This window comes from Sinohyriopsis cumingii, chromosome 3 (assembly GCF_028554795.1).
Source record: "Sinohyriopsis cumingii isolate HCF-2022 chromosome 3, ASM2855479v2, whole genome shotgun sequence".
NCBI lineage: Eukaryota > Metazoa > Mollusca > Bivalvia > Unionida > Unionidae > Sinohyriopsis > Sinohyriopsis cumingii.
Window position 1 is genome coordinate 1,595,977 of NC_142963.1, and position 27,560 is coordinate 1,623,536.

The following is a 27,560-nucleotide window of genomic DNA, read 5'->3' on the forward strand; positions in this document are numbered from 1 at the left end:
GTTTTTCATGGCACTTTTAAAGCCTTGTTTTCACTAAATATTGATCAAGTTTCCTGGTCCAATATGCTTGAAATTTGCAAAAAGACTTGCTGTTTCTCCCTGTGATGTGCCCTATTTTCATATTCTGGTCATCTGTGGTCAAACTGTGCAATAGCTAAAGATTAGTCTTACGTAAACAAGCAAGAAAGCCAGTGCAACTAATTTAAGTTAATCTTTATCCATGCAACTATTTTGTGAAATTGATTGGCCCTCCGCCGTAATTCAAAAAACCATGTTCTACACTATTGTGTGTTATGCAAGCACCAGCAGTTGATTGGCAAATAAAAGATTCCCAATTTTGTTGAACTAAAGGTACTGAAATAGTTAGCCTTATGGTACCTTACGTGGCAACTATTTCCCCTCTTTGTATATCCGACCTTATTCCCTTATTGTCAACTTGTAAAGCATTTAGTATTGTTTATTATAAAACGTGTATTCTAAATTAGTTTTTTAAGGACACATTTGGTGCATGGTATGTATTTTCATTATTTTAATTTAACGATGGTCATTAACATTGGTATATACAGTATACAAATGTCAGGTGTTCACTTGTGTAAGTTTCCTTAGTGGGAATGGCACTATAGCATATGGAGTTAACAGCATTTGTAGTAATCATTCTTAGGATTGAAATTAATTGTGGACGATTTTATTGTTGTGGTTCACTTTTTGTTCTGGTTTATTTTAGTTTTTTTGTATTATTTTAGAGGTAAAAAAAATCATTAGTTTACGTGAATAATGTTTAAACTTGACATTCTATTTAGTGAAAAAGTGAATTCTTTATAGTAAAGCAATTATTTCAAAACAACAATAATTCACAGGTGTTACAACAGAACATGTAGGACTTTCCTTGTTTAGAAGAAATGAAAATCGAAGACATAATGTAATAATTGGGAGTTCTCTGCAAAAAGTCGGAAGATACTATGAAATTGGGAGGTAGGACTTCCACTAATTATAGTGGGTACTGTTCTCAGTCTCTCAGTCCACATCCACCGGATCGAGTGGCAGTCCGTGAAACAAGATGCATGTACTGTACTAGGGTTAAAAGAAATTTAAATAAATACAAATGAGAATACCTCTGAACAAGGCGACTGGCATTAATAGACTTAAAATCCTGTTACAGTATTATGGAACAGTAAGTCTGGCATAGTAGTCATGGAAACGCTATTTTTAAAAAAGCAGAGATTATGTTTGGGAAAAATCTTATTTTGGAGCATAAGTATCCAAAAGACAGTACCTGTGAGCTGTGGAAAATTATATTTAGCAACATTAAAGAACCATTTCCCATCTTATTGAAGGTGGCTTAGCTAGCTATGTATATATCCCTTCAGACAGCAAACTGTGATAGGGTTTTTTGAGCAAAGAACAATATTCATACACAAGTAAGGAATGGATCAAGCTTAGAAATAATCAACAGAATGGAGCATGAAGAAGGAGAGAGGGATATTCATTTGTTAGGTAAATATTGAAGTGTGGCCATTTCTTGCTCCCATCACTTTTTGTCCTACTCCCCCTTATTTTTGTGACAAGGCAGGAGCTGTCCCCTTTTGATAAAATCCTGGCAGCATCTCTGAAGCAAGATGCCATAGTGAAGGTTAACATGGTGATTTAATAAAAGATTCTTGCACAAGATTATTTTCTTGCAATCAGCTCTCAAGTTCTTAGTTATTTGCACTTGTCATGAAATGAATTTTTTATAGCATTTACATTAGATAGGGTTTAATTTAAGCTGTATTTCTAGAAAATGCAGATGTTGCCAAAATTAAACACCATCATTTGCATATTGTTATGATTGTTTAAAGAGGTAACTAAAGTTTCCACCAAGGCAGTGATAGATTCATCTCTCTCAGTATGTCCATTTTGAAAGCCCAAAATTTGGATCCACAGACATAAATGCACAGCTGTCCTTGACATTAATTTTGCTGCCATTTTGTTTTGACCCTTTAAAATGTGAACATGCTTGTTTTATTTAGCTTACCTGGTCATAAGACTTGGAGAACTTTGGTATGGCCCTATGTCCACAGGGCTCGAAATTAACACATATTTCTTTGTAGCCAGAAGGACTAGTATATTGAGAAATTTACTAGTCCTGCCAAATCTTTACTAGTCCTGTTCACAAAACAATGTCACACAGCTTTTATGTACGTTTACTGATTCAATTTTAAAGTTCGAACAACCCCCAACAAAACTGGATGTTTTTTGTATGTTTTTGCGAATTGCATACACCAGTTACACCACATAATGTTCCTTTCCTCGTCATAATTCAGCCATTCCCTGTCTTTTGTCCATTTCTTCTGAAACTTTCTATTATGCTTTTCCCTGTCATAAGAATTATTCCTCATCATTCTCATTCAACTTTTGATTTTTTTTCCGGTGGCTGAACACCTATCAAATGACACATTTTGTTTGTCTTATAAGGAGGGAATTGTGTCTTGTTTTGAAACATTAGATGTTATAGTATAGCTGACGCGAATTATTTAAAGCAAGAAAAGGAATGGCACAGTGTCCTTTATATAAGAAAGTCAGAGCAAGAAACACGTTTCAAAACACGTGTCTTTGTCCCCTCTCACAATTAAAAGGACTCTCCCTAACAAAGACTTAACTTCAGTGGATGTTCTACATCATCAAAGCAATAATGTATAGCACTGTTATAAAATATCAGAAGATAGTGTTAGTTTCAGCTTGGAAAAGGTGTGTTCCCATCATGAGATGCCATCTGACACTCGGCTTGTTGTATTTAACAGCTCCAATTACGGTATCATAAGTCGTAAGTTTGGTAATTGTTCCTAATTAATCGAACCTCAATGTATTGTTGAAATTAATAATAAGGCGGAAAATTCTCAAATCTTAGATGCCCATGCTCAGAGATTTTAATTCCCAACAAATGTACGGCATTCTGCTTGGATATCTCCATGTGTATTCAATTATTTGTTCATTCTTGTAAGGGAAAAATATAAAAACTATTCTTATCATCATAAAAAAGTAGTTGTATGGAAAGGATGTGTCAATAACGTAATCGTAATAAATTGATCTAATTCTTATAATTATTTCGATGGAAATGTAAAATATGTAGTTTCCTGTTTGTGACAGTGCAAACTAATTTCTTTGAATAGCTTTTGCCATGTTCATTTGTGCTGTTTACCACTTTGTAGTTTGTTACTGTGGTTGAGAGAATAAAGTGTGATACCACGTCATTTTTTTTTCATTTAATTCGTTATCAGATTAATTACAATCAATTACCAAACTTCCATTGTTTTCGACGGGACCATAATTTGTTAAGTGAAATGCACAAAATTGGACGGATTCTTGGTATAGAAACGCACCTTTCCGAGGCAGAAATTGACTTTATCTTCTCATGCTAATATTTTATGACTGTTTACAATGGCCACTGCTTTGATTCTACAGAACATCTGCTAAGTCAAGTCTATATTAGGGAATGGCGTAAACAAACGCTGACTATTGATAACCGAAACTTACTAGCCCATCGGACTATTAACATTATGAAAGTTACTAGTCTGACGGGAAATCTGCTAGCCTTGGGCTTGCGGACTACCGCTAATTTCGAGCCCTGGTCCATCATCTGTTAATCCACAATTGCCTGTTTCCATTCTGAAGGCATTATTACTGATCCAGGTGGGAATATGGGCTAATATGATCCAAATCTCAGATGAGTTCAGTTTTCAGTGGGAGCCATACAGACTAATAAGCTAACCTTCATCTGATTGACTCTGATTGTTACCACTTTGGAGACTATATTTCTGATTGAGCTTGTTACCACTCTGGAGACCATATTTCTGATTGAGCTTGTTACCACTCTGGAGAACATATTTCTGTTTGACTGTGGTTGGTACCACTCTGAAGACCATATTTCTGATTGAGCTTGTTACCACTCTGGAGACCATATTTCTGTTTGACTATGCTTGGTACAATACTGGAGACCATATTTCTGATTGAGCTTGTTACCACTCTGGAGACCATATTTCTGTTTGACTATGCTTGGTACAATACTGGAGACCATATTTCTGATTGAGCTTGTTACCTCTCTGGAGACCATATTTATGTTTGACTGGTTGGTACCACTCTGAAGACCATATTTCTGATTGAGCTTGTTACCACTCTGGAGACCATATTTCTGTTTGAATGTGCTTGGTACAATACTGGAGACCATATTTATGTTTGACTGCTTGGTACATTGCTGGAGACCATATTTCTGATTGCACTTGTTACCACTCTGGAGACCATGTTTCTGTGATTGTGCTTGATACATTGCTGGAGACCATATTTCTTATTGCACTTGTTACAACTCTGGAGACCATATTTCTGTTTGACTATGCTTGGAACAGTGCTGGAGACAATATTTCTGATTGCACTTGTTACAACTCTGGAGACTATATTTATGTCTGACTGTGCTTGGTACATTGCTGGAGACCATATTTCTTATTGCACTTGTTACAACTCTGGAGACCATATTTCTGTTTGACTGTGCTTGGTACAATGCCGGAGACCATATTTCTAATTGAATTTGTTACCACTATGGAGACCATATTTGTGATTGAGCTTGTTACCTCACTTCCAGTCATATATGTAGAGCTATTTGTCATTTGTAAACTCGAAAAAATTTCACCAAGAGGCAGATATATAATATCACATAACTGATTTCATTACCCCATTATTACACTCAAATCAGAAATGCCATAAAAATTAATACAGACTGAATGACTGATGAAGTAGCTGGTGAACCTAACAAAACTGAGATGAAGTTAAAACATAAAATCCTTAAAGCATCAGGTTAAAATTTGTTAATACAAACCATGTTCTCTCCAAAAGTACAAGATTGTCTATGATTGTATATAATCGTGAAGGTTCTTCATTGAGTTCACGTCAAGAAACTTCAGTCTCACTTGGTGAAACTCAACACACACACTGTTGACAATAATGTATCCCAATGTCAATGGACACTAACAGCGTATGCACTGAGAGGTCAACATTATTTAATGAAAAAAGAAAAATGGTTTTTGTATAATGACTAAAGTTCTCCATCATCTACAGTTACCAAACTTTCTACGTGACTGGTTCTTGGGGATAAGGAATAACCATATTGATTTCAGCATGATATGGTGACGATGTAGGTCACTGACTGAAAGAGGACAAATGGTTTTCACACAAGATTCATTCAACATTACATACCTGGACCAACTTTATAGGGGATATAAGGAAGAAACCTTTTGATCTGAGTTTCAAGACCAGAGGTCAATTTCACTGTAAAAGAAGGAAAATGGTTTCTGCACAAAAAATGTAGTTATTGATCATATATCTTCTACATTTATTAATGACATGCATTTTTGGTAGGGAAGAAGCTTTTTCAAGTTAGGGTGAGAAGGGCAGAGGTCTGGGTCACTTTACTGCATCATAGTTTTAGAACCTTCAGCAAAGTTTGTAGAGGGCTTGCATTAAGGGTATGGAAGAGGCTTATTGATTTCTGGGTTAAAGGTCAAGGTTGGTGTTGCTGAAAGAAGATTAAGTTTTGAATAATAACTTATGATCTAGAGTTAGTTCCTTGCCCAAACCTTAGATGGCTTGCACTTAAAGTAATAAAGAAAAATAAAAAATATTCTGGGGTTTAAAAGTCAGGGGTCAGGGCATGGTCATGGTAGGTCTAATAGGAATTATAATGTATGGACATCTAATGTGCTATTTGCAGTGTTCTTGTTTTTGTAACTGCAGAAAGTATGGTATCTAATATGGGGCTCAGCAGGCATTTAATTTGATACTAAAGATTGAAAATGGATTTATAATGCAAATTTGTGTGAAAAAATAGCCATGGTTGGGGCAGACAGGACAATTTGTCATATGTTTTAGCTCACCAACCATAAAAGTGAGTGAGCTGATGTTATAACGTTGTATGTGGTTTGTATCATCTGTTATGCTTCATCCACTGTCTATTAATGCATTTATATGCCATTTTAAATTAACTCTTCACCAAAAAAAAATATGATTTCAACCAAATTTGGCAGAGACCATCCAGGCACGAAAGATTTAAAATGTTGAATAAAATATGCTGAGCCACCATAAACATGGCTGCATTACTGAAAATGGAGAATTTTTTTTTTTTTAGTGAAAACAGCTCAACAGAATTTTTCCAGATGTGACAGAAGATTTGTTAGGTTGAAGATTAAACAAGTGAAGACCTTTCAGATTAAACAAGTGATAACACATTTGATTAATTGAATGCAGAACACATTCTCCTTTAGTTTTAACATTCATTGTAATTTTGTACAGTCAAGTTGATGTTGTTAGAAGTTAAAACTTCCTGTGTAATGTAGATGGCTTGTATGATATTGTTGTACTTTGCCTGTATGTCATTGTACAACTTAGGCTGTTTGATATTGCACAACTTTGTCCTAGTTTGTCAATGATAAAAAAACAGTGCTACAGCCACAATAACTTTTTTGGTTTTCATTAAGTTGATGTAGTGGGTTTTCTTTATAGTCTTACCCCCCCCCCCTGCACATATTGATACATTAAACAATTGTAACAAACATGATTACAATAGTATGTACATTAAACACTGGAGTGTCTTAAGGTTGAAAAGTTTTGTTTTAAATTGTTAGCACAAAATTGGGAGAAATCTACTAACAAAATGCAAAGTTCAAAAGAGTATTTTAATGGTAACTTAATCATTTAAGTAGAAAATTGTTTGGAAATTTATTTATACGATAGATGTTGACCTATATTTTAAGGAGTTTTCAGATTTTTTTCAGTTGCATAGTAGTTTTGTATATACTTAACTCATTTTTGACACCTTGACCAGACCTGCCAACTCTTACAATTTTATCGTAAGTCTTAAGAAATTTACCATTAAAATACAGACTTACGGCATACAAGCCAAAACAACAGACAAATTATAATTGCAAAAAAATCCGGAAAATTTGTTCATCCATGTTTGTTTTGGGTCCGGGTTTCATATTAGGAGTGAAATTGGTGACGGGACCAGACTAACTTTACAGCAGCACATCAGATGCTTTAAACAGCACATATTTGTTCATGTGATGCATCTACATGATAAAACTGTTGATCATATAATTAGTTTTTTTTTAATGGCATCCAGCAAGAGATGCATGTTTAAGACAAAAGGGAAATAAGCCTCTTGAAAAGTGTTAATAATTAACACAGAAAAATAAAAAGTAATATTCAGATTCTTGTGAATAAAAGCTGGCAGGGACACAGTTATGATTATTGGACATCAGGTGCCAATTTGAGTATGTCTCATGGCGGAAAATATGATTGCCATCACCATGTGAAATGGAAAAAAAGAATTTCCAAGAATCAAATAATGTTGAGAGATAGCAACAAGCCACTGAGGTTCATAGTTTTTGGAACTAAAATTTGTGCAACTGTACTAGTGATAAATAAAGTCTACACATACTTTACAAACTTTTCAGTTGAACTTAATGTTTATCATTGCTGCACATTCTGAATACCAAACTTTTAATTACGTTTTCCATCTTTACACATTACTGAAAACTGGTCAAACTTATGGAAACAAATCAACTGCCATACTGAGACAGACTTGTCAGGGTTGGCAGGTCTGCTTGACCATTAATCTTTTATGTTGTAATACTTCATGATAAATTTGTTTGGAAGGGCTTGTCTTCCTGAAGTTTGTGTGCTATTCTTCATCTTGTACTTTACTTTTGATTGGCACCATATACAGTTACTATGCTAAGGTGCCATTTAACAATTGTACATATTTGCTTTGTTATCTAAGTTCTTATTTAGAAAAAGAAAAAAAAACATCCTGGTATAACAGCCTTTCAAGTTTGTATAAATGTTTCCAATCCACCATTTAACATGTTCTCCATTACTAAAAGATTGATTAAAGAGAAACTTAAACTATTCTGAAACTGCTAGGGAGAATTTGACCAAATTTGTAAACGGATATTGATTCACCATCAGATATGGCCACCATTACTAAAAGTAGAAAATCATTAAAATAACTTGTCAGAAATCTCTCAACTAAATTTGACAGCATCCTGTTCTAAAAAAAGTTTTATGTTTGCACAAATGTTGCCAATCTGCCATTAAATATGGCTGCTGTTGCCAAAATTAGAACAAAACAACATATCTTCAAAAAAAGGCAACTTAACAGAATTTGACCAACTTTGACCCAAAGCATTCTGGTTCATAGAGATTTTGATCCAGATGTGTCATCAGATATGAATATTGCAGGTCTATTTTTAATCAGACTCACTGGGGCTCTTTGTTTATTTAATTTCTTCATGACACATATGGTAATGAAGTTGGACTGTATAAATATAGTCTTACACTGTTGTTAACTTTGTCTTTATGTGAGGTTTCTGCATAAGAGTTAACTAGTTCTTTTTTTTAATTATATATCCATTGTATGTGGAACATCAAGGGGCACATTTTAAGTGCTGCTATAAGCTATTCCTTTTAAAGACGTACTGGAGGAGTTAGCTTCAACCTTTTCACTGCAAAAAAAAATAAATTGGAAATTAAAGATAAATACTGTTAAATATATTGTTGACTAGGTAATTTGTATAATCCCTTTCAAGAAAAACAAAACAACTTATCATGTACACATGTATATCAGTCTCATAAAACTGCAAACATAACAAATCCTGAACTGCCATAGCATAATGTGCCTGCAGATCAGGGTCTGTGTTGTTTGTCCTGCTGATTACTCCAAACATACTGCACGGATCTAGATCTGCTGGCACATTATGTGATGGCAGATTAGGGTCTGCAGTTTGCAGTTGGACTTATAAGCAAGTATAGACAGTACAATGCTTTTTTAATAGCAATAAAGATTTTTGCCTTCTTCCTTGGATAAATTGTAAGGTACATGCCTGAGCAGCACAATCCAGTTCTACATTTGTTAACTCTCTATACAAGATTACTGAAGGGTGCTTAGGTCATATCCTAGTGTCATGTTATTGACATTAATAAATTAAAGTTTTCACCTTTTCCTTCAACATGCTTGCCTATACTTTGATAAAATTTGATAAATGCATGCATTCTGAAAGGTACTATATAAATGTAGATGTACCCACATTGGGTATTTAGGACGCATGTTTCATTCTAGAAACTTTCTTGCATTTGTGTTTAGATCATTATTGTGACCAGGCTTAAAGGACACTATAGCCTTCAACTTAGAGATCATTATGACCTACTTTTATTCCAGGGACTTATTAAATGCAAGTCGATTTGTGACTCAATAGTCAGTGTTTGTAATAATACAAACTGTATGTTTCATTCTCTTGCAGAGAGAGACTGCAATGGTAACACACGTGGAAAGCCCCATCACATTATGGATACAAATTGTCAGTGATGAAAACACCAAAAAGATTTACAACATTACAGAACAGCTGAGTTCACTTTGTCCAGCAGCCAGAAAAATCACTGACACACCGGATCAAAATAAGGTTGGTACCTGCCTGCATATTGTGGCTATACACACAGGTATAGCAGGCTCTTGACATGTTTCCTTTGTTAGGAGTTAAATTGTCTCTTACTAGAACAAACCTCAGTTACACAGAACACAAATCTTTAACCATAAAAGACTCAGTGTTTATATATTGAATACTTGGGTGTAGCAAATATCCTGTTTTAATGAAGGGTTTCATGAAAAATTCATATGGATCTGAAATGTGACTAGGAGCCACTGTTTCAGGGTGTCATGGATATTGTGATACACTCCTGTCTTTTCATCGACCCTTCTATCTGTTCATTGCCACAATACCTTGTTAGCTTTGTTTTGGGAATTCATGATACCTTGTAACTGCTCCTATTGTTACCATCTGTGAAAAGTGTCATTGGCTTTCTGGCTTTCTGTCTGGGGTCCTTCAGAGGTGTACAAAGGTCAGATGAACAAAAGTTTCAGTCATAAAAACATTTAGAATATATTCTGATACAGCTTGAAAAGTGCAACCATTGCATTTTGGTCACATGGTCATTGTTGAGGGGTAGGGGATGGGTATGGGAATATGCAGTGAAAAGCATGAGAATGTGCTGAGTTGAGTTACCACATTGAAATGGTAATGTTGATTTTCTGACCGATGACACTGTTATCAACAATATTAAAAAGCTTTGTGTTCTTAAAAATCAGAGACAGTGGTTATACTGATAGGCAGATAGGTACAGGTGAGTCACCAGGTTTTGCAGAACTTGTTATAATATCACATGTTACAAGTAGGGATATTTAGTAAAGCTTGTTCTCTATCCATCTTTCCATCTTTCAATCCTTCTGTTTGTCCTTTTCTTAGTGCAACTAGTTCCACAGTTTTAATGGATTGTCATGAAAATTTGTTAGCATTATGGTCATTACTTGACATAGGCATATTGACAAATCACTGCTTTCTTTCTGCCATTGTTATTGCCCATCTTGTCTTAGAGCTTAATACAGTGTCTTTCTAATCTAATTAATATAACTAATCTTGCAGTTTTTAAGAGATTGCCATGAAATTATGTATGTATTACCGTCATCACCTAAAGATGTTCGTATTGGCAAATCAAGATGCTCTTGCATCAATGTTTTTACGCTTTTTCTCCTGTAGTTTAATTTAGCGTATGTCACTATCTAGTTAGCTGTACTAGTAATGCAGTTTTTAACTCTCACAGCCATAAAGCCAAGCAAGCTTACAGCCTGGTCCTGCAAGTGTTTTCTGCCATGTTTTGACCATTCACAGTTGCTGTTTACAACTTTCTGAGAAAGCATTTGACAGAATTTGACCAAGTTACTAAAAATAGAAGAAGAAGAAAACAAACAGTTTATTTTCACAAAATGAAAGTGGAACAAATTAGAAACAAAACATCCTGGAATGAATTTATTCAAATGATGCTGTTCCATAATCATAAATAGCCACTGTTACTAAAATGGGAGAGAACTGTTAGACCTTGTTTTTAATTTAAAAAAACACTTAGCAGAATTTGAACAGATTAGATGGAAAGCATCTTGACATGAAGGGCTTTCCTATTTGTTCAAAAGCTGCTGAATTGCCATAAGATATGGCCATCATTGCTGAAAAAAAGAAAAATCTTGAAAGGACTTTTAAAAAAAGAAAAAAAGAAAAATTGCTCAATTTTTTTGTGCCAAATTTGATTGAAAACATCATAGCATGAAGGTCTCAAAATGATGCCAATCAACCATCAGATACGGCCACAATTACTAAAAAATAGAAAAACGATTTAAGTGTCTTCAGGTATCATGCAACATAATATCACAAAATTGTTCTCATAATGATGCCAATCCACCATCGAGTATGGCCACAATTGCTAAAAATGGAGAAACTTTTTAAGTGTCTTCAAATATCATGCAACAGAATATCACAAAGTTTATTGAAAGCATTTTGAAATATAAAATAAAATGTTAGTTTTCCAAATCATTAGGAGAGATGATATTGTCCAGATATTTTTGTCTCCAGATAAGTGCTCTGGTTAGATGCCATTTTCCCCATTGATCAAAAACTCCAAGATAAGCAAAATAGAATTTTTGGAAAGTACTTTTTGTAACAAATGTCTGCTTGTTTTCAATAAACTAGAGATGTTATTACAACAGAAAAAATGTGTCTATTATGTAGACAACTCAATAATAATGCCTGTGGAAGAATCATTTGTAAAGTTAAAAAAGCTTTATGCATGAATTAAACATTTCTTTTATCATTGCTTGTGATTTAGAGAGTATCATCAAACCAAATTTTGTGTTACTGTGATCACAGGGAAATGAAGAGTCCAGTACAGTACTGAAGATAAACTGTAGAGCATGAGGCATAGTCCTGTGCAATCAACATAGACAAATTTTCATCGGTGTATTCTTTATGCCTCAAGCCAATGTAGAAGAGATTTAAACCAATAGTTTACAGAGGTACAGATTGTATTAGAGTATTTTACAATGTGATAAGGAACTTTCAAACAACTGTACTATTCATCTTCAAATAAAAAAAAATTGGAATTGGGAAAGAATAAATATTACTTGTAAAAAGAGAAATGGATGTTTAAATTTAGTTGTTAAAAAATTTCATTTTAATTTTCTGGCAAAATGGACAAGACAAATCTTCATTTGGAAAATGTTTTTAGTTAGCATAACATTTCTAATGTGTCCATTAACATACATAAAAGTTCTGCCAGATCTAATGCTGAAATGTCAAGAAATTTAATGTAAACCCTTGAATTTAAAATTTTAATTGCTGCTAAAAATTATTCAAATAACTCGGAAAGCTTAAAACCTTCTTCCAAATTTTTCTAGTCTACTTAAATTGGATTATTTCTTTGCAGACTTATGCAGCTAACTTCTCAGAGGACGGCTTGTGGTATAGATGTCAAGTGAAGCAGTTATTTGGAACAGACAGGGTAGGTTCCCTTCACTGTTTTGCTCCCACTTTGTTTTTAAAGTTTACTCTTGCTGAATCTGATTTATATCGATTTCTCCTGTACTTAAGCAGAAGTTGGTGGAGACATTGAAAGCATGGTATAGGCTTGTTGTTTTAAGTGTCCAAAAGGCCATGATCATTAAATAAAACTAAATAAAATCGGTTTTGTAGAATAACATTTGTTCTGGAATAAGGTCCTTGACCAAAATGTGTTGATGGTTGGGTAATAAAGGAACCAAGAGATTTTGACTTTTAAAGGTCATAGGTCATGGTTATGATAAGTCCAACAAGAAAATAATAACTCATGCCATCTTTTATTTTTCATTGTGTTTACATTGCATTGGTTATTAACTCTACTACTCATAGTCCAGAAAATCTTCTGGCATTGCCTGTTGTCCATTGTCTGTCATCTGACATCCATCCATCCATTAGCGCAAGTGTTATTGCTACTCTGAAACTACTTCTCGGATTGCCATGAAACTTTATACACATATTGATCCCAAGGTCTGTTTGGTTTGAAATAAAAAAACTGATGCTCAGGCATCCATTCTGGCCACCAGAGCTGCCATCTTGCAAATCTTGTTATTGCAACTTCTAAATGGATGATGTGTCATATTGTCATGAGGTTTTCACCAGAAGATTTTTACGATGTCTATTTAGTCTTAAGTGAAAATGGTGCTTATCTGATGTCCAAAATGGCCACCACTGCAGCCATCTTATTATCGCTAAACCTCCTGAATGCAAGCTTATTAGAATGGGGTTTTCATCAGAAGACTTCTTATGGTGTCAAGTTGGTCTTGTATGAAAATTATGCTGTTCTAACATCTTGAAAATCTAGCTGCTCCTTGTGAATGTATGGTTATATCAATATAGGATTTTCACCAAAAGATCTCTTATGATATCTTGTTGGTCCTAAATGAAAATATGCAAACATCCATTATGGCTGCCACAATAAACATTGAAATTCTTGTCATTAATTTTCCTAAATGGATGGTCAAATTGACATGGATTTTTCAACAGAAATTGTCTAAAGGTGTCTGGTTTGTCCTAAATGAAAATCTACAGTGTCATCACTGTTTTGTAATTTTGCTTATGTCATTGTCTCTGGCATTCCCATTTGTTTTGCACATATTGAGACCCTGTCAACACTGCCATCAATCTGGTCATCTTGTCTCCCACAAAATTACATGAGACTTGTATTTTGTCAGTAAGATTGCTGACACACAGGCATCAAGTCTGGCAATTTTGTCTCCCACTTTGAATTTGGAACCCATGCCTATAGTCATTGTATGGTTTAATCCATTCCCAGTCTTAAAATCCAGATTTAATTTTGTAGCTGCATATATTGCATAGAGAATAATGGTCTTTTAAAAGGAATCGTCTATTCATCAACGGTCTTTTTTTTTGTGGCTTATAATTTTCTAGATATTTTAGCTGTCATTTATAACATGTCATACATGACAGAACTTGTGTTGTTCAGGTTGGTGTCTTGATGGAGTTTGATGGGTCTCGTTTGCAATAAAATAGTTGGACAGCTTTTGAGAACATAATCTAGTCCTAATACATTGAATACTGGTATCTGGAAAGGTGATGTACATTGGTAAGAATGTTCTGAGTCATGTGGGACTTGGAATAGACTCTTATATCCCAGGAGAATATGGGATCTTTAAGTCCTCAATCCCAGGAGGGTATGGGATCTTTAAGTCCTCAATCCTGGAGAATATGGGATCTTTAAGTCCTCAATCCCAGGAGGGTATGGGATCTTTAAGTCCTCAATCCCAGGAGGGCATAGGATCTTTAAGTCCTCAATCCCAGGAGGGTATAGGATTTTTCTCTTACCTAGAAAAGAGTACTTCTCCAATGGGAACTTCATTCAGAATGCTGACCAGTGACCTGAATCCCAGCCATTGTGAAAATATTACCACTGAGGCCTGTTCAATGTCCAGTAATGTGCAATTTTCTTAAATTCATGAACCCAGTGCCCCACACTTCATTGAAAAATAATCCCTGGTTGTGCATGGTATGAGTAAGATGTTAAGTTCACATCACACATGCAAGAAGAATGCTCTGGTGGCCTAGTGGTTAGAGCATCCACCTTGGATGGGGGTGGTCGTGGGTTCAATCCCTGGCCGAGTCATACTGAAGACCTGTAAAAATGGTACTAACAGCTGCCTCGCTTGGCGCTTAGAATTAAGAGGTTAGTGTTAGGATTGGTCGGCCTGGTGTCAGGAGAATATGACTGGGATGTCTGCGGCATGATGTCCCAGTGCTAGACATCATTATAAGCTGCCACACTGAAAAATTGTTAAAGCTATGTTACAAATCCAAATCACACACACACACACATGCAAGATGCAAATACGGGATACCATTTTTTCTAGTGGACTATGAGGTTCCATGCTGGACTAAAATTTTAGGACAAAGCGACTTCTCTTCCCCTGCTAGTCACCTAGAACAGCCATTTTATTTAACTTTGAGCCAGATAATATACAGACAAAAGAAATATTTATTGAACTTTTATGTAAATATTAAAAAAAGTCTTAGTTTCATTTCCACCAAAATGTTGCACAATTTTGTTTCTACAGCTTACTTGCACAACTCACCTCAGTTCATACGAGTTTTAGTCTAGGCTTAACCAACATGAGTAGCTTCCCATGGGATTGGTGGTACTTTCTGGGATCTTCTCTTCAAGATATACTAGCCAGCATATATAGCCCATCATGTGCTGAAAAATGCATTAAACCCCACAAAACCAAGCCTTGTTTTTGCAAATGATAGTAAAATCTCACACAAGTTCCTATCATAGTATATGCCCACTCTTCCTGCCTTTAAAGGATAAAAAAAAATATCAACCTATAAACCTCCATTGGGTAATAATTGTGTTTGTGCTACAAATGCGTTGAATTTCACTGACTTTTTCTTCTTTTGCATTAAATCATGATTGAAAATATAACTAGCCATTAAACGGACATAAATGCTGATCAAAACGATGAAAATAATGTGTTTGAATTGTTTTACTTTGGTATGGTCACCAGAAATAAACAGACATGAGTTTTGCATTCACTGACCAAAATTGGGCATGTGAAAACATGAACTTGAGAAAAGTTGCATTTAACTTCATTTCTTCTGTGTATCAGGGTGCAATGACAGGCAGTGTGGTGACTATTTCTCCTCCTGAATTGCCCCCAGCCATCTTTGCTAGCCAAGTTCCGATATGATAACCCTATCTACAGCTTGGCGGATCGATTAGATATTTCTGTGCTTCAGATCTTTGAATTTCTATGGATGTGGCAGCAAGCCACAGCATCCAATCAAAATCAAGTTGTTCTTATTTGAACACAGTTCCTGCATGATCAAGGCAAGGGGAGCACACAACTAGAATGGATTCATAATAAGCAATTTGAACAATGTTGGTCAGTGTTTTTACAAATACACCCAGTGACCTAGTGGTTAGTGTCTGCCTCTGATGCAATAGGTCATGGGTTTGAACCATGGCCAAGTCATACCAAAGACTTATAAAAAATGGTACTTACAGCTGCCTCACTAGGCACTCAGCTTTGAGAGGTTGGTGTTTAGACTGGTTGGCCTGGTGTCAGGATAATGTGACTGGGTGGAACATGATGCTACATGTCTGTAGCATGATGCCCCAGTGTTAGACATCACTATAAACTGCCACATTGCAGACATCATAGCAGTATGACTGAAACATTGTTAAAGCTACATAAAAAATCCAAATCACACACGCACACAAATACATCCTTGCACTCAAATATACCTGTAATGGCTTCTGTCTGGTACCGAGTCATACTTTCATTGTTAAACTTACAAAGTATCCTTTAGAAGTCACTTGCCTCAACCATTTTCGGCCTTTGTACAATGTACCACAGTTACACGCTATTGGTTAATTAGCATTACATACTAAAGAAGGTTAATCATGAAATTCATTGGATGTTGCTAGGAAAAAGCACTGTAATATCTGATTGATCCATCAAGGTGTAGATCGGGTCAACATAGTGGAACCTTAGCTGGTGAAGATGGCCCCCAGCATGAATCCTGGATTAGGCCATAATTAATATTTAACTGAAAATTTTAAGCACTTTGTTACATTGACCACTCAAATACCTTTTCCGAATAAAACACTATATTGTTACTATCACTTTGTGCAGTTCAAGATCCAGTACATAGACTATGGGAACACGGAGGAGGTTTTAAGTGGCAGCTTGGTTGAGATACCACACAATCTGGCTTGTATCCCAGGCTTGGCTGAAAAGGTTATCCTCAACAATACCAGACCAAAGGACCTTAGTGACAAAAAGGTATGGTTTGTCCAGGACTTCAAAACACTGCATTTTCGTTGATTTCTTAGGAGTAAGTCAATGATCTTTTTTACTTCTTGGTTGATTTGAATACACAGTGTAAAATGATCTTTTTTACTTCTGGTTGATTTGAATACGCAGTGTAAAATGATCAGTCTGTGAAAAATATTGAATGACATGTAGCTGTGATTTCTTTGTCTTAATGAAATGTCCTTGTTGTTTTGCAAAGCCCCCAAGAATAGTATCTGTGAAGGTTTTAATTCAGTCTGTCTTGAAATATCCCAAGAAACTAATTCCAACTCATCGAAGATGCTGTACTTCATTATAAGTCTATATCTTAATACGTGCCAACCATTATGCTTTTGGCTTAATCATTACACTTTTTTCACAGAATTACATTTTATGCTCTCTGTATGTGGATTATGCTTTTCCAGTACATTAAAAAAATAAAATAAAAATTAAGCAATAAAAGTTGTGTTTGTAATTTATACTATCATCTCTTTAATTATACTCATCATAAAAAAAATTGAGAATATTCTAGAAAGAAAGACTGCTGCATAAGAATAACATAAGAGCTAATTTGCTCATCATAGAGCTCTGTGTACCTTTCTAGTTTTCTATTAATAGCAACTACATGATCCATTTCCAAGAAAACAAACAGGATTCTTTAATTTGAAACTTTGCCTCATAGATTCATTATATTGATAATGAATTTAGGTAGTGAACCAGTCTGTTCTTTTAATGAAAATGGTATCAGATATTTAGCTAAATGAAACTTACAGGTTGACTTGTGGATGAAAATTCTTAGAGCAGATGGGTCTTTGTTAACTTCAAAACATGTCCAATCAGAAAAGGACAATTCAGCACCACTTTAGAAATATGTAAAGAAGAATATGAGAGTGATGCAATACAGAAATCGGATTGAGGACAGAATCTATGGGACTCACAATCTTTCGGCAAAAGTTAGAAGTGTAGACCAATTAAAGTGAGTGTTGAATATAAATAATTTTTCACTATGTTTTTTGTGTGTGTTCTGATTCTAATCCACATGGATTTTGCTCATTTGTACCAAGTATTTTGACCTGCAAATCCAGGTTCATAGTAAAAATAAATTACATTTTTCATAGTGTACTGTTATTATGGCATGCAGTATATTAGCTATGGTGTTGTAGCCTCAACATAGTAGGGTACTAATGTTAGCAATAGTAATGTATAAATTCTGCATTTTGTGGCACTTTTTTGCCACTTACATTAGCAAAATTTGTGCTTTATACATCGCCCAGAGTTGGCATGTGTTTATCTTGAGAAAAACGATACTCCAAGAAAAAACTGCAGCTCCTGGTACATGCAGTACTTCATTACAAATCATCATTAGTAATGAAAATGTGCAGAAATGAAATATGTTTCTTTATTTCTCACATCTTACCAAAATGAACTTCAGCTGCAACTCTGCTTACAAAATTGAGCCTGAGCTCTGCTTTTGCATTTCTGAGTTCACTTAGCTATAGGCCATGTAATCTTATATTATGACCTTTTTATGCATTGTCTGTCTGGCTAAATTTTGACATCTTTAGAACTGCTGGTCCGTTTTTATCAACGTTTGAAACTTATGTCTTATGACAAAGTTATGCTTTTTGTGTGTTTTTTTTTTTAACACCTGTGTGGCATCAATAGAAACAAGGTGTAAAAATGTATTTTGGATGTATCTTCCCAAACCCAAGATGGTTTTGTTGGAATGTTCCACAGGACATGTGCTACTAGGGTTCCCACACCCTCTTGATTTTTTAGGGAGTTACTGGTATCCAACTGGAATTTGAATTCAACAAAAATATCCTGGAAACCTCCTTGAAAATTACTTTTTCTCATAAAATGTCCTGGAATTTGATTTTAAAAGACTAAACAAGAAGTTTGTTTTCCGTCAAAAGTTCCTTCTTTCTACTGGAATTTTGTTTTCAGTTTATTTTGATCCCACTTGTACAAACACTTTGCTCCCACTCTTCACTGTTATAAGTGCTTACCAGTGGGACAGCAGATTGGTTACTTTTTAATTACTTATGTCTGATGCTAGAAGAGTCTCAGAAAGCTATCTTACACATGATAGAATGAAGGTGTTAACAAGTTATTGTTTTATTATCCTTTGCTTTTGTAAAGAAAAGGGGTAACTCCTTGCTTCTGTCCATCAAGCCATTTGACAGTTGCATTTTCCCTTTCATGCTATAACTTTACAGCCTTTGAGATTTAGGGAGGAAACATGTTACACTTAAACAACATCACTGGAATGTCATATACAACATTGGGTTATTATCTTTAAGGTCAAGGTAAATGACTCAGTATTTTTTGTTTTCCATCACACTTTTCTCTTATACACTTAAACTTTAAAGCCATTTGAAATAAAGGGATGAAACATTTATATTTAGCACAATAGAGATTGTCTTCATGGTCAAGGTCATTGCTCAAGATTGCATTTTCTGTCATATTTTTTCATTTGTTTATAACTTTAAATGGATGAAATTTTGTAAAATTATATATAACATCTCTTATATGTGTCACATACCAAATTGAGAGTCCCATTCTTTCAGGGTATAGAATTCCTGAAGTGTTTGACAGATGGACAGATGACTCAGGTCATCAAGACCAAACAACTGACCGATGGAACTGGTTACTATGCTCATGTCTTCATTGCTGGCAAGTCTCTGGCTGAACTTGTAGTACAGGAAGGATTTGCCACCTGGCGTCCGTTGATGGGAAGTAAACCTCATGATGGCTCCTTCTCAGCTCCTGTCGACTTTACAGGCCCACCTGGTGGGGCTGGAGACAGACCAGTGTTTCATCAGTCAGGCAAATCAAATGTTGTAGTTGGGTAAGCCAGTCTGTTCTCATTTTTGTGCTCTTCTTTTTTATATATTTGATGGAATGCTTATTATCTGCATTTGTGTTCATTTTTCTGTCCATCCATCACATTTTCTCTTTGACTCTAATTTAAAGCCATTTGTGGTTAAGGAATGAATTTGTTATACTCATTCATTGTCATTTGGAGGTTTGTGATGTACCAGTTTGATGGATCTTAATGTACAGATCACAGTTCACATTTTAAATTTTTCATTGCTCTTTTCCTTCAGCTCAGTAACTTGACTGGTGTTTGAAACTGATTAAGGATTTGGTATACTTGTATGTCAGTGCAAGAAGGTGTGTCATGGCTTACACTGGATGTCCTTTGTTCAAAGTCAGTTCACGAGTCATTATTTTACATTTTAATCACACTTTTCCTTCTGTTATGTAACCTGACGCTATTTAATATTGAAGTATGAAAACTTTATATAATTATACCACATCACTAAAGACATGTCACATTGGGAGATACTATCTTCATGTCATTGTTGTATTGTATTAATATGTGATTATTGACTTTGCCATTAAGGTAGTCCAAATAGTCTTGTAGCTTATTTCTTTTTCATATTCATTAACAGATACAAGTTAGCTGATTTAAAAAGAATTATTTCTGGCAACATATTTGTGGCATGGCTGTGGTGGGTTTTGATCTTTCCCATGCAGAGAAAGATGGCTATTTAAATCTCTGTACAGAGTTGTCTTCCTTTTGCAAGAATTTGTAGATGTCCAGGTGAAGGACATTTGACAGTTGATTTCAACTTTAAGTGTCACTCTTTCAGAGAATTTTTTGTTAAGGGGTTTTCAGCCTTATTCCATTTGGACTGTCAGTATGTATAACAAGAATTTAATGCTTTCTAAGTGAGCCATGTTTATGTTCTATATCTGACAGTTGACTTGCAAATGTCCACAAGCTCACCAGTACCATCTCTTTCAGTTGAATAAAAGTAAATGTACTTTCTCAACAATCACTAGTAACAAATATGTAAACAAAAGTTGCCAAATCAACAGAATCATCATACTTTTATTGCAAACCCAAGTTGGCGACCTGATGCCAGAGACAGTATGCCAAATAAAAAAGCAACATTCAAATCCAGTTTGTGGAACATAACTATTATCACCCTATGCAATACTGATTCAAGATCTGACTCATTTTAGTATCAATGTCAAGGTTATTTTCTCCTTCTGGTGATAATTACATTCAACAAGATCTTGTAACCATAACCAAGCTTACTTGCCAAGAGACAGAAGAATAAAGGCAAAACACAAACCGTGTATTTAATGCAAACAATATGTACAGTTGCTGATAGTCCCAGCTAGTCATGGAGAAGGTCCCATCCCACACAATGCTTGGAGCTGAAAGTAATTTTAGATCATCTGAAGTAGCAGAGATTTACAACTTGTTTATGTCAATCACTTTATAAAAAGATGCATTCCTCTTCTTGAGATATAAGTGTCCCATCTTCCTTTCTTGTGTATTTTGTCTGTACTATAGAGATGTCTGGCAAGAAGTTTCCCCCAGTAGAGAGCTTGTTGATAAAAAATAGGAAGTACTGACATAGAAGCCTACAGTTTACTACAGTTTACTAGCCACACTATTGATGTAATAGGCAGGGAAACTTGGACTGGGATGCCAACACCCAGGCAACGACAAATTGCAGTTGCCTCAGTTTTTAAAACAATATTGCAATATAACACAAATCTTACACTGTATAATATCAATCAGATACAAACAACATCAGATAGAGCTGACAAAGCTAACAACACTAGACTTTTCGTTTATTAAAGTACATGCATCTGATCTCATCCTTAAAACACTGTCCATAATTTGCACCATCAATATTTTAATATGGCATTAACACAGTGTCTAAAGAGCTGTAAAATTCAACATTGATCCCTGTCACTTTAGATAACATGTGAACCAAACACATATCCAGCTGTCCCTTGCAAAGTGCATTTAGCAAACATTGTCAGCATTTGATGTGTTCAGAGCCTATCAAAATTCAAAGATGCTAACTAAATTGAAAAAATATGGAATCTTTATTTTTTGGCCAGCTTTATGTTCAAACCAGCTTCAACCACCAGTCTTTACAATCAATAAAGTCTACAGAGAAGAATTAAGATCACATTTCCCAAACTGGTATGCTAAACAGGTTATGGAGACCATCAGGAGAAAGGAAGATGTCACTCACTGCTTAAGATTAGTATATTGTATCGTCGGACCATAAAACTTGTCAATCAAGCTGATTCTTGCAGGAAGGATAATTCCAGTTCACCAGGAAATTTGTGAAAGATTGGTTCTAATTATACAAAAGTTTTGAAAAAGCAAGACTTAATTCAACAATTTCAGGATTATTTACCTGACATTTGTGTGTACCAGCAAATTTGATTGACTTGATGTTGATTCAGTTGTTTTGTCTGAAAATAAGTGAATTCTGTTTTAACTCATTCAGCCCCAGCACTGTTGTCAGTATCACTGCTGCTATGCTCCAGCAGCACTAAGCTGTGTCTAGCTGTTTGTGCCCCAGAGTTTTTACCTGTTTGGAAAATTTTGGAAACATCATGGACATGCATTCATTCTTACCTTAATTTCTCTTCTTATATCCAATAAAAATCCACGAAATTTTTCACCAATTATTCTAAATGAATTTTTCTACATAGTAATGTATTTTGTTTCCTGTTTGTCCAAGTCTTTCACAACTTATTTATACACTATTTACAAAATTATGTGCAACATTTTTAGAAATGTCATCAGCTCTTAATTTCATTGAAATAAACGTGGGAAATTTAATCTGTGATATGGTTTGAAACATTTTGCACATAAATTTACTTGGCATTGTTCACATTTAAGTTTAACAAAATCCCTCTCCTCTAACATTTTTCAGTCATTTAACATCAAACAGTCACATTGATACAGCCTGGTGTTTTTAAAATATTATCTGGCACCATTTATTTTCAATTTAGACTTGTCTGCTATGTATGGTGTATCAAAATAGAATGAATCCATGACAAGTGGTTTCACATTCAAGAATCCCATCTGTTATCTTGGAACTGTTTTGTGTAAAATTGATGCAAAAATTACCGTATTTACACACGCCAACTTTTATTAGATTTTTTCCCAGTGTTATTAAATAAAGATTTCCCTTATATTCAAATATTTCACTGGAAAAATTTGAGTGTGTATGGTTATCAATTTTGTTCATATTCTCCTGACATGGTATGAGAAATGCATGTTATGGTAACCAAGTTTTTGTGTTGCCTTTGCCATGAAAACAAATATCTGTTTTGGGTTTTCCTGCTAATAAAAAAGGTTCAGTAAATGAACATGTGAACAGTGGCTGTGACTTGAAAAGCTAATACTTGCTTCAGGGCCACAAACTTGAGGCAAAAATAGCATTAGTTAAGCCAGTCATTTTTGTTGTTCTTTCTTTTATTTGAAATGTAGTATGTATTTTTTTTTAAAAAAAATTATCAAATATTTTTGAATCAATATATATTGTCACTGTTGACAAAAGGTATTGACCTAGTTAATGTCATCAGGATCTCAGAACAAGCACATTTAAGTCATGAGAAAAATGGCGCATGAACCATGGACTGGCATGAAGTTAGGAAGGTCAAGCTTTAAATATCAGCATTGATTCTTCAACGGGTCACATGAGAAAGGAGAGAAGTGTCCTCCTATATATTATTATATAGTACACGTATGACATAAATTGTAAGCAACCATGCAAGCGCCTGTGATGATGAATAAATGTGAACATGACACGAGCTTCAAACTGTAACTGTTATTCAGTGTCTTGATCTGAACTTGGAATACTTTTGTTTTTTAACGGGTACCTGGTTGTTTATTTTATTACCTAGGTTATTATCAATGGACAAATACTTGATTACCCATTGGCATCCTTACACTTGATAACCTCATTTTGGATGCAGTCAGTTCTGTTTTCATGCCTGTGAAAGCTGTACAAATGGTATTCTACAGTTAAATTTCTGAACCAGCCTAAGTGATTGGCTCATTTACATATTTTTGGGCAATCATCACCATATTGGGTATTTTAGTGTTGAGATCTCTTTAAGCATTTTTGAAGGAAAATATTAATTATCCTTAAGATTTTGAGATGTAAACTAACAGGAATAGATTCAGTAACAAAAATATAAATGATATTGATATTTAAGCTGGGTCATGTTCAAAGACAAGTTTCTAGCAAGATTTGTCTCCCAATCAAGTTCATGTACATGATGGAAAGACTCATAGTTCTTGACCATGTACCTTCACCCAAGTTGTGGATGGCTTACCTTTTGGACCTGAAGGATGCTCATTGTTTACAGGTAAAAGGCTAAAGGTCAAGGTTGTTTGGGAAAAAAATTGGTATTGCACAATAGCTGTAGTTCTAGATGATGTACCATTGCCAAAGTTTGTGGAGGGCTTGCACCTTCAGTATGTAAGAGTCCATATTTACATTAGGGTCAAAAGTTCAAAGGTCAGGATGACTTTGACTCCAAGAAATAAAGGAATACACACAAATAACTTTTTTATTGAGTAAGTTCCTTGACCAAACATTGGATGGCTTTCACTAAAGTAAATAAAGAAACCTTAGATTTTTTGGGTCTAATGGTCGTAGGTCACAGTCATGATAAATCTAATAGGAAAATATACGTATCTGCACAGTAAGATGAGTTCAAGTTAGATACCTTGCCTTGAGGTCTTGGTCATTGAGAACAGTGATGTCCAGCTATTGCCTGCATAGAGGACTATTCAACATGGGATGGGCATATAATGTGCCATTCGTTGTACTCTTCTTCTTTCAGTAGAGAGGATGGTGGAAAAGAACTGAAAGCAGAGTTGACAAAAAAGAAGCGGGAGCTAGAGCGAGTGAAAAATGATAAGGATGTTGCTGTTATGGAAATGGGATTTCTGAAATCAAAATTGAAGGTAAGATTCATTGAAGTCAGATGCATTTTGACAGTGTTAGTGTGGTAGACCAAGATTCTGTCATTTAATTTGCCATTAAAGATTTGTCAATACCTTTTATGTATATTGTCCATTGCTTCCTCCAGCATGCACCATCACAGGATTTTTTGTGCAAAAAAAATTTCTGTTAGAAAAGAAATTTATTACTCCAAAGGTGACACGAAAAAATTAGCAAGAAACATTTTCATTTGCCCACCTCGGCCATTTTGCAGGGCATCTTATATTATGGTGTTGTATTTTTGGTTAGCAGTTGTCTATGTGATATCAATTATGAACTGCACAATAACCCCACTTTACAATTTACAGTTGCCAAACCTTTTTGATGGTTTGCATGTGTAGTATGGAAAAACCCTACAAACTTGGGTCAAAAGATCAAAGATCAAAGTCACTGTGACTGACAAAAACTGGTTGCTGCACATTAACTGCAGTTGTCTGCCATCAACATTTACCAAACTTTGTTGTTGACCTAAGAGAATGAGCAGTGACTTCTTCAGCCTGAAGTGTGGTTGACTGTTCACTTATGCATTGCCACCATTCAAGTTCATTTCACAGGTGCTTCACTGATAGAGATACCTAATTGATGAGGATAAAATTCAATGAAGTAAGGGCTATTAGTATTACTACTTCCTAGGCCTATCTCAATCACTTATCTTTAGAGGATATTATGAGGATTGCAATTTGATAAAGACGCATGACCATCTCCTTTCATCTTCATTCCTTGGGAAACTAGAGCCAAGATATTTTTTATGGGTCCATTTGTTGCTGCACAAACAGTGAACCAGTCTGATGCTGTATAATGGCAGTAGTGGATAGACCTCAAGATGAGTAATTTTGCACTGTTTACAGTTCATCATCCTCCGTCTTTACTGACACAATTCAGTTGAAAAACAGTGAGAGGTAGCACATTACTGATATTAAAGTGTGGTTGTGTGTATTGGGAGGAAAAAACTAATCATGCAGTACTTACCTGTCATTATTGGACCCTCCCACCCTGCTCTGCGGTCGGTAATTAGTCAGGGTCCTAGGAAAGAATGAGGATGCACTATTGCAACTGGGCCTGTGAAGTGGGGACAGACTAGATTGATGCATGTGTGGAAAGGCTGACCTAAAACAGTAGTAATATTATATAACTACAGTTACTTCATCACCCCACCTTTTCTCATAGAGTAAGTTCCTTTACCACATTTTGTTAATTGCAAGTACTTAGAGTAGTTAAGAGACCATTTGACTGGGATGTATCAGTCACAGTTCATATTCACGGTAAGTCTGATAGGAAAATACAGTGCAAGTTCATGACTGCATACCAGAAGGTCTAGATTATTGTGATCCATTGGTCAGTAATCTCCAGCATCAACAGTACAGTCATAAAGGACTATTGCATTTTGGGCAGATATATAAGGCACCATTAACATTACTTGTTTTGCTGTGCTTTGATCAGTGTGTGACTTATTTTGCTTTCTTTTGCTTTTTTAAAATATCTTTGTTTTTACACTAAAAAAAATGAAATACATTTTGTTAATTTTTTTAATAAAGCATTCTGTTTTAATATGTATCTGTTAAGTACATTTCTGCTGTAAAGAAAATAAAGTATAGATTTAAAAAATGGATTTTTCAGAATATGCAGGATGAGTTCCAGGGGCTGGCTACGAAGATGGCAGAAAACACTATTTCCAATAGGCTCAAAGTTCTAGTTGGATTGGCAGCTAAAATCAGGCAGTTTAGGTTTGTAATATAATTTATGTTTGCTTTAATGGCAGATCAATATATGTGGTGTTTGCAATAAAAATAAATTAAACACAAGCAGTTCTGTTTTCATGTTATAGTATGACCTGCTATATCGATGAAGAGGGCTTTCAATTCTGAATGTGCTCATCTTACATGTCATGTCCCAACCATTTCAAATTTTGTTTCTACTCATTAACTTTTTAAGGATTGAGATGAGATTTGGTTATTAGGATTTACAAGGTAAAAACCTATGGCAAGTTCAGTTTTCACCTTTTTTAAATAATATTTAAGTTACAGTGCCCATTTTACATAGAACTAACATTGCTGTTTATATCTGTGTTGTGAACACATTTCTTGTTACTCCTTTTTACAGGAGTTATTTTTGTCTGGCCTATATAAGGAAGGAATACATAAGTATGTCTAGTGGCAAAAGTGTTGACATCAACAATGTAATATTTGGTGTCAAAGATTCAATCAGATTTGGCTGCTGTTACTAACTATAGAAAAACCTTGAGCAACTTAAAAACGGCTGGTAAGAATTTGGCCAAAGTTGACAAAGTATCGTAGATTAAAAGGCTGTGAAGTTTCCATAGAAACATCCTTTTCCATGTTTTGTTTCATTCTGGAATTTTGGTAATGATTTCCAAATGAACCAAAATTTCCATAGAAACAAGATTTCCGGTTTTGTTTTTATTCCAGTGTTTTTGATAATGATTCCTGAAAGAACCTGATGCTTGCAGTTGATGTATATCTATGCAATGTTTAAAATGTGACAATAATGTAGGTATAAAAAATTCAAACAGTAGCAGTTTTTGATATTTTGTTACATCTTACTGAAAACTGGTCAACCTTACATAAAAAACTCAACTGCCTTACTGAGACGGACTCATCAGGGTTGGCAGGTCTGCCACTGTCTTCATTGGTTATTTTGATGCCACTGTTGATAGAATGTTTTCAGTCTCTCAGACAATTTTCTCCTCTCAGTGACTGATTTCCATCATTTTCCATCATTTTCAATTAAGTGCATGCATAATTAGCAAATATTTCGAAATCGACTGATGGTTTGTGACCTTTTAACTAGATGCATTTTAATAAATACCATAGTAAAAATAGAAAAGAGAATATATGTGATATCTTTATTGATATCAAGAAATATTTGAACCCTATCCAATACATTAAATGATATGCTATTGACTTCAGGTCAGAGACCAATAATTTGGTATTTCATAGTCTCCT

At 34.9% G+C, this 27,560-nt stretch overlaps 1 protein-coding gene across 1 annotated transcript in view; it reads left to right on the forward strand.

Annotated features, from left to right (window-relative positions):
* LOC149802335 (serine/threonine-protein kinase 31-like) overlaps positions 1–27,560 on the forward strand; it is a 61,481-nt gene that overhangs the window by 29,864 nt on the left and 4,057 nt on the right. Inside the window, exons 6-11 of the mRNA XM_089951503.1 lie at positions 9,324–9,482; positions 12,331–12,405; positions 16,592–16,741; positions 19,321–19,601; positions 24,437–24,560; positions 26,215–26,321. Coding sequence (XP_089807629.1) covers positions 9,324–9,482; positions 12,331–12,405; positions 16,592–16,741; positions 19,321–19,601; positions 24,437–24,560; positions 26,215–26,321 — 896 coding nt within the window. The remainder of the gene's footprint in view (positions 1–9,323; positions 9,483–12,330; positions 12,406–16,591; positions 16,742–19,320; positions 19,602–24,436; positions 24,561–26,214; positions 26,322–27,560) is intronic.